Genomic DNA, 9052 nt, shown 5'->3' on the forward strand with positions numbered 1-9052 from the left:
AAAATCCTTATCTCTGATTCCACTTCTTTACTCATATCATTTTTATGTGTAACAAACATGAAGGTCCAATAATACTGCATTCAGGAATTTCCCTCTTATTTATTACAGGGACAGATAAAGCTTCGCCTACTCTAATTCTCAGAGATCTTTTCTTTAGAAATATAGCAACCCATTCAGTCGCTCTTTCGTCTAGTCCAATTGCACTCATTTTTGCCAGTCTTCCTTGATCCACCCTGTCAAATGCTTTAGACAGGTCAATCGCGATACAGTCCATTTGACCTCCTGAATCGAAGATATCTGCTATATCTTGCTGGAATCCTACAAGTTGAGCTTTCCTAATCCCGAACTTCCTTTTATCGAACCAGTTATTAATTTCGCAAACATGTGTAATATAATCAGAAAGAAAGCTTTCCCAAAGCTCATATGCAATGCATGTCAAACTGACTGGTCTGTAATTTTCAGATTTATGTCTATCGCCCTTTCCTTTATACACAGGGGCTACTATAGCAACTCTCCATTTATTTGGTATAGCTCCTTCATGCAAACAATAATAAAATAAGTACTTCAGATTTGGTACTATATCCCCAGAAATCTTATCAATTTCAGCCGCTTTTCTAGTTTTGTGTCTTATTGTAAATGTCATTGTTATAAATGTTAATACTTCTTAGCATTAGTCACCTCTTCTATCTGGACATTATCCTTGTAACCAACAATCTTATTTCGGGGACTGAATTTAAAATATGTGTTTATTTATATATGTTTTTTTTTTGTTGGTAGTTCACTTTTCAGTCTCCTTATTCATTCGGCTATTTTTTATTGTACGCCACCTATAGGCTATCACAAGGATTTGTGTAGATTGTTCAGTATTATGCAAAATGTGTTCAGTATTTTTTTACGTTAAGTAACTTTTAACATCACCACAGTCTTGATATTATGTATATTTATTGCGTGTGTGCACGGTAATCGGTGTAGACTGTCATTAATTTAATAGAGCGGGTACTTTCATATGTGAGAAATGTAAGTTAATTCATGAATTCCATATGATCTCGTCAAGCTGAGGAGCGCTTACAACATGGCGGTATGCTAACATTGGTACCACAATTCTCATTGGTCACGGGGACCGATGAGGGGTTATAGCCCGTCGACCTATTAGGCTTTGAGTGCTATTTCATAAACTGTTATTCTGAGACTGCATTAGTGTGGAAGTGTGTGGATTGTGTGGATGGAGATCGAATTGGCCAGAATGTGGCCTGGACCCGTTACGGGTGAAGAGTCTGTTTACGTGGTTGTAAGGAGGACATCCTTGGGTCTGCGGTAGCGCAGGCCCTCGGTGTCGTAATTTCCTAAATTGGAGATGAGGGGGTTAGGGTTATTCTGAAGCTTACTGTAGAATTTGGTGGCCGCCCGTTCGGATCGATACTGAAGAGTGGGGAGTTGGTATGTATCGTAGAGGTCGACGTTCCTTTCGTACCATAGTGCGCCTGCCAGAGAGCGCAGCGCGCGGTTCTGTACGCGCTGCACCGCTGACAGGTGGGACTTAGCTGCTATGCCCCACACGGGACTGGCATATTCCAAGATGGGTCTAACCATCGTCTTGTATAGCAGGAGCCGTTTTTCTATGTTGAGCCCATTATCGGCATTTATCAGAGGTAAAATTTGGAAGAGGCGCGTTTTAGCTTGCGCAACTATAGTTTTAATACGGTCAGCAAAAGTGAGTCCTCTGTCTAGGGTGACACCTAGGTATTTAGTTTTATTAGTCCACCTGATGACTTCGCCAAAAAACATCAGGGGAGGGGGGGGGGTATCAGGACAGCGTTTAGTGAAGAGTGTAGCACTGCTTTTGTCTACATTAATTTTTATTCTCCACTGCTCAAGCCAAGGCTCGAGGGTGGAGAGGGAGTCTTGGAGGTAGTCTTTAGCTTTAGGTGCCTGCCACGAGACAGAGGAGATTGCAGTGTCGTCTGCATATAAATACAATTTCCCATGCGTGGGTTTTGGCATGTCAGTCATGTATAGGTTGAAAATGACTGGTGAGATGACGCTGCCCTGGGGCACCCCAGCCTCAATGGGACGGGGGTCCGACAGGACAGCGCCGACCTGGACCTGAAATTTTCTGTCAGCTAGGTAGCTCGTCAGTAAGCGTAGAACGTAGGGGGGGGGGAATCCTAATGTCCTAAGTTTGTAAATAAGTCCATCATGCCAAACCTTGTCGAACGCACGGGAAATGTCTAGAAAACAGACTCTGGTGTGTCGACGATGGTTGAAGTTCTTAGTTATCTCTTCAGTTAAGCGAGTTAATTGGTGGACAGTGGAATGGCCTCGCCGGAATCCGAACTGTTCCTCGCACATCAGGTGTTTGTCGTCAATGATGGAGTTTAGTCTGCTTAAGAACAGGATTTCAAATAATTTGGAAATAATACTAAGTAGAGAGATAGGTCGGTAATTTTGAGGGAAAGTTTTGTCCTTGTTTGGTTTGGGTATCATAATGACTTTCGCGATCTTCCAGCAGCCCGGGAAGTGACCGAACCGGAAGATCGCATTGAAGAGCTTGGTAATGCAAGTCAGCGCCTTCCTAGGGAGGTTTTTAAGGAAGGACGCTGAGACGTTATCAAGGCTGGGAGATTTCCTGTTCTTAAGCTGTTTGATGGCGGCGAACAGTTCAGTAGGCGTGATGAATTTGAAGTCAGGGGGAAGGTGGGTCTCGTCAGTGGCGTGAAGTTCGTTTTCGGATTCTACGTGCTCAATGAAATTGTCGTCACAAGGCTCGACGATGGGCGTGCACGCGCTCTCAAACGTGTCCGCTAGTGCGTCGGCCTTGTCCTTGTCAGAGTAGGCCATTCCATTTCTACCATGGAGGGTGGGTATGCCAGTCCCGGTAGGGTAAATTTGCGTGCCAACCTGTGGAGGGAGTTGTCAGCAGCGCTCAGACCCGCCAGTCTGGACCGCCACGCTGATGTCCTGTGGTTTAAGATCATGACCTGGAGGTTCCTTTTGGCCCGGTTCCATCTGCTTTTGAGATATGGGTCCCTGGTCAAATGCCATAACTTACGAATGCGGTTTTTGATTTTTATTTGCGCCAGGATCGCCGAGGGGAGCATGTCTTTCCTGCGTTGTACGACGCTGGGTCCCTCTGCGGCGGCCTGGGCAGCGCTGATAATGGAGGAAGAAATTTGGAGGGCCAAATTGTCAATGTCAGCCGGACCTTTCACACTGGGATTGCCATTAATTTTATCAGATAGCTCGGTGCGGTAAGTGTTCCAATTGATTTTGCGGTTATAGATAGGGATGAAAATGGGTGTATAGTTGGGGGATGAATCTAAAGTCATGAGAACGGGTTTATGGTCGGAATCGAAAAGGTCAAGGGTAGTGAGCTGAATAAATTGGTGAAGTCTATGAGAAATGGCAATATCCAGGGTGTCAGGCCGGTGATTAGGGTTGTGGGGGAAGTGAGTGGGGCGATCAGGGCCGTGGGTCGCAAGATGGTTCCGGTCACAGTACTGGGCGAGTTGTTTGCCCCTGGTGGTGGTGATCCGGCTGTTCCAGCGGGGGTTCTTGGCATTAAAATCCCCCGCCAGGACAGTGGGAACCCCCATGTCTAAACAGACTGATATACAGTTTCCTCCGGGAGCTGACTGCAAGCTCACGAAATGGATATATATTTAGTGAGGAGTCTGGCCAGACCATAGCGTTGCCAACCCACAGAAAACAAGAATTTGCTCCGTTATTTCAAGAATAAGCAGAAATGTGTGCAGAAAAATTAAAATCCACAGCCTGTTTCCTTCATTCGACCGGGTCTGGAATGGAATGATTGAAGCCCCATCTAGCGGCGAGGATAGGAATTGTGCCAGATGCCGAAGCCTGTCGCACTCCTCTGGGGCAATGATTAATGAATGACAGATGAAATGAAATTATATTGGAGAGTGTTGCTGGAATGAAAGATGACAGGAAAAACCGGAGTACCCAGAGAAAAACCTGTCACGCCTCCGCTTTGTCCAGCACAAATCTCGCCTGGAGTGGCCGGGATTTGAACCAAAGAACCCAGCGGTGAGAGGCCGGCGTGCTGCCACCTGAGCCACGGAGGCTTCAGAAGTGTGTATTGGACAAAAATTGAAATACACGGACGTTTCTAGATATTACAGAAAATCAATGGCGTTGTGGCCTGCTGTTTAGAGGGCCACGGGTTCGATTCATGGCCGGACTGGGAATTTTAACCACGTTTTGTTAATTTCTTGAACTCGGTGGCTAGTGGGCTTAATACACATCTTCATTTACCAACTACCACCGAAAGATGCAATAGTGAACACATCCCTCCACATAGCGCTGGCGTCAGGAAAAGTATCTGGCTATAAAACTGACCCCATTAAATTGGAGAACGGCAGGAGGAAGTTAAATATAATAGTACTGTAGGTTACTGTACATAAAACGTTAAATAACTGTTTTGGTCTCGCTGTGAAACGCAGTCCAGAGAGTAATTTTGAAATGACACATATCTTATGTCCTGTTCTTTTCGTTGGCTGAACGGTCAGCGTACTGGCCTTCGGTTCAGAGGGTCCCGGGTTCGATTCCCGGCGGGGTCGGGGATTTTAACCTTAATTGGTTAATTCCATTGGCACGGGGGCTGGGTGTATGTGCTGTCTTCATCTTCATTTCATCCTCATCACGACGCGCAGGTCACCTACGGGTGTCGAATAGAAAGACCTGCACCTGGCGAGCCGAACTTGTCTTCGGACACTCCCGGCACTAAAAGCCATACGCCATTTCATGGGTTAACTGTAATTTTATTGAAGTGTCGTTATACTCAGCTATCTCTCCGTGATGGTGAAACTGTCGTCCCTTTCCTATCCCATCGTCGCCATAAGACCTATGTATGACGATGCGACGTAAAGCAGACTGTAGATAAAAATAAAACCTAACAATGTAATATACTTCTTATTCAGTAAAATCAAAATATTATTTCTCAGAGTTGTGGGAATGAACATACGTGCATATCCAGGCTGGCTCGCCAGAAGCAACCAAAGCAAGCATCTGCGTCATGACTGGAACCCACGCTGGCGTCCGAACATAAGGTGTTCACCATGATCTTCACTGCTTTCCTGTGGGATGGACGAACAGGCATATAAGAATTTAAGTTTCTTCAGTCCAGAAGATTTTGGGGGTGGGATGTTTAAAATATCATGAAACTGAAAAGTCGTTAAAATGTGTCGTATATGTGATTTTTTAATGAAAATGTAACAAATTAGAATTCTCGTAGGAGTTAACCCTCATACACCAGAAGTATTTATTTACCCTTTGCTGTTTGCTTTTTGCAAGTTGCTTTACGTCGCACCGACACAGACATGTCTTATGGCGACGATGGGACAGGAAAGGCCTAGGAGTGGGAAGGAAGCGTCCGTGGCCCTAAGTAAGGTGTGAAAATGGGAAACCACGGAAAACCCCCTTCAGGGCTGCGGACAGTGGGGTTCGAACCCACTATCTTCCGAATACTGGATACTGGCTGCACTTAAGCGACTGCAGCTATCGAGCTCGGTGCTATTTGCTTTACGTCGCACCGACACAGATCGCGACGATGGGATAGGAAAGGCCTAGGAATGGGATGGAAGTGGCCGTGGCCTTAATTAAGGTACAGCCCCAGCATTTGCCTGGTGTGAACATGGGAAACCACGGAAAACCATCTTGAGGGCTGCCGACTCAGTGGGATTCGAACCCACCATCTCCCGATTACTGGATACTGGCAGCACTTAAGCTACTGCAGCCATCGAGCTCGGTATATTTACCCTTTGTGGAGGCTGTAAAGGTGAACTCAGTTTTTTCATTAGGGCGAGGGTTCGCTTCCCTGTGAGGAAGTCGGAACTTCCACTACTGGAGAAACGTAATATGGTTCTGGAGTTCATTTAGCCACCAACAGAAAATAGTACCAGGTAAATTTGGAGGTGGGGAGGCATACTGCATTTGATATTGATTTAGACAAGCAACTCAGTTTGCTAAATAATGTCAATGAGTTGATAACGTCCATGAGAGATGGGCGTCGTGAAAGCTTACTCCCACTTCAGAAAGGAATTCTATTAAGCAACATGTCTCTAGTTAATATTTTTAATCCTCTCATGTACACATTTTCATTCCGAAGAAAACAAAATCTGAATTTTATATTCATGGTAAGTTTACAAAATAAAATTACATATTCTAAAACTTATAGGTGTATTTTCTTCGAAAATTGTATGAGCTCAGATATTTGTACGTATTCTTAAAGAAGTAGCAATGGGCACCATGAATGAGTTCTAACTCTGTTAAGAAAAACTACGAAAATTACCGAGTGAGTTGACCGCAAGGTTAGGGTCGCGTAGCTGTGAACTTGCATTCGAAAGATGGTGGGTTCGAATCCGACCGTCGGCAACCCTGAAGATGGTTTCCCGTGATTTCCAACTTTCACACCAGGCAAATGCTGGGGATGGACCTTAATTAAGGCCACGGCCGCTACCTTCCCAATACTAGCCATTTACCTTCCTTCCGTCGCCGAAAACCTTCTATTTGTTAGTGCGACATTAAACCACTAGAAAAAAACCCTACGGAAATTCAAAACAGTGTCAATTCACGTTTCTATTTCATATGTAACTGTCAATAAACTCTTTACGTTAAGACACCTTTTAATAAATGTTCGTCATTGTTCAAACCATAACCATCGTTTTAAAATAATATTGTTTATCAACAATAGTTCGCAAAGTAAATTATTTTATATGATAATGATCTTGTCTACATGAGCACAGGTTTTCCAACATGAAATGTCACGACCACCGTAAACGGTTTTTACATGGAAAATGTTGTCCAATATTACGAGTGAAAGAATCTTGAAGGCTGTAATCGAATCGTGAACGACTTAAGTTAAAACTTTGCCAACAGCAAAACGACGTGTTGAGTTCAAAGATAGGACGGGGAAATATTTCTTCGAATACATATTTTCATTCTCTCTGTACATTTTCTTCTTCTTATTGCCCTTGGAAAGTTGCTCGTGTACTCACTAAAAGTCTCACTTAATCCCTCAAGAGTATGCGTACCAGGGTTTGAGAACCAATGAACAAGACCATTTAGATACATTTTGTGCATCAAATAATAGATGCTGCGAACATTTTAAACTAAGCAGGCCGAAATATACTTATGTCATGTAAATTAATCAATAGAAGGTCGTATGAACTCTATATAATGACTCGTTTAAATCGAAAAGCGCTAAAAGTGTTCATTCCTTGGTATCTATTGTAAAGTTACTGTCATCAATGACTTTAAGGAGTGCTGGGAGAATTTAGTTCATCAGGGTTCTTTTGACGATGATGCTTGTAGTTTAAAGGGGCCTAAGATCTAAGGTCATCGGCCCTAAGGGGGTTATTTTACACATCCCAACGTGAACGACGAGGCATGCTATGGATTCTTTAAAATCTGGAAATCGACTGACGTCGGTCGGGATCTCAGGTGTGATTCTGGGTGCAAGAAACCACTCGACCATCGATGTCAACTAATTATGCAAATAGTAATAGTTTTGATAATGTAAAATACCGCATGGAATTTGACTAGATATAACATGATTCTATATATTGGACCTCATCTTTAACTGGTATCCTTTGAATTTTAAATTGACGTGTTTAATTTTCGACTATCTTAAGCAACATTAACTGCATTACATTTACAAGTATTATCGTCTGCTATAGTTAATATATAAAGACGATAATACATTACTAAACCGCCCCCGTAGCGTAACAGCACTATTAACTGCCATCCTAGGGAGCCCGGGTTCGATCCCCGGTACTGCCAGACATTTAAGAACAACTGGAGAGTTGGCATGTGAGTAAAATGGTGCATGCAGCTCACCTCCATTGGGGTTGTGCCTGAAAAGAGCTGCTAATATATAATAAAAAACATGACCTCTAAAATGACAAAGAGATATGATCAGATTGACTTACTCGTTGAATCTTCTCGGTGGTGGTCCTGGCCTCCAATGAGGAGGTCCTCCATGCATCATACAGCAGGCACTATGGAGCACGACAGTTGCGAGGATGAACAGGTACATCATGGTGCTAGGGTCTGAGAGACACACGGCCATGATGAACTAGTTATAGGCTAGTGGCCGGATGTTGCACGCTCAGGGAATTCCAGTTCCGGGGTTACAGGAAATGCTTGAGCACAATTAGATACTTAATACACTGACTATGCCATCTGCTACGGGGAGTAAGTTACACTTTCAGTTCCTAAATTGCCATGGTTAAAGGGTTCCGTTAATAAAATATTCAGTCCATTGTCACAGGCTAGGTTTACACTAGCAAGTTATAGCAGCAATTTATTTGCACGGAGTCGGAGTACGGTAACTTGCTGCTCCAATTGCAAGTCTGAATTCTTCAGCAAGCTGACTTGCGGCGTTTAGCAATTTCTTGGGCAAGACGCTTGCAGCCAGTCACGTGCTAGCAGTATGAAGGGCACGTCGTGACCTTCCTCAAGTTACTTTTACGGATAGAATCCGACCCTACGAGTATTTTGCGCAAGTTGATAAGTAGGTGATCACATTTCAAACATTTATTTCTCTGTGTAATTGTAATTTAATTGAGAAAACGTAATTACTTTCATGCAAGAACCACACGTATACTCAATGGTCCAGGAAGGACACTGGTGAATTAATACAAACAACCGAAAACTTCCCAGAAATTTGGATCGTTCACAGCAGTGAATTCAAATACAAAATTAAGACACCCAAAGCGGGAGACTTCTAACACGCCACCGAAAGAAAGAGTGAGAAAATGGCACAACCTGAAAACACACTTTTCCTACTAAGTGAAGAAACTTTTAAACATAAAAAGTGGCTCCTCAGGGACACCAGCCGAGTCTCGGTGGCCGTATTTTTCTGCTATGAAATTCTTAGAGTAGCATAGTAACGATTTCGGACAAAATATGTCCTTTGTGCTTTTTCGCGCACCTGAGAGCGATGTTGTGGGTTCTTTGTTATCGTTAGAGACTATGTATTGTCGTAACTAGTTTATGGCGATCACTAGCAATATTTCATTACATACCTTCAGTG

At 43.6% G+C, this 9052-nt stretch overlaps 1 protein-coding gene across 1 annotated transcript in view; it reads right to left on the reverse strand.

Annotated features, from left to right (window-relative positions):
- The window catches only part of LOC136872115 (uncharacterized), a 53245-nt gene extending 45159 nt beyond the window's left edge, over positions 1 to 8086 (reverse strand). The window contains exons 1-2 of the mRNA XM_067145991.2: positions 7947 to 8086; positions 4982 to 5093 (exon numbers count right to left, since the gene is read on the reverse strand). Coding sequence (XP_067002092.2) covers positions 4982 to 5093; positions 7947 to 8086 — 252 coding nt within the window. The remainder of the gene's footprint in view (positions 1 to 4981; positions 5094 to 7946) is intronic.
- Positions 8087 to 9052: the final 966 nt, after the last annotated feature.

Source organism: Anabrus simplex, chromosome 1 (genome assembly GCF_040414725.1).
Source record: "Anabrus simplex isolate iqAnaSimp1 chromosome 1, ASM4041472v1, whole genome shotgun sequence".
In the NCBI taxonomy this organism is placed as follows: domain Eukaryota; kingdom Metazoa; phylum Arthropoda; class Insecta; order Orthoptera; family Tettigoniidae; genus Anabrus; species Anabrus simplex.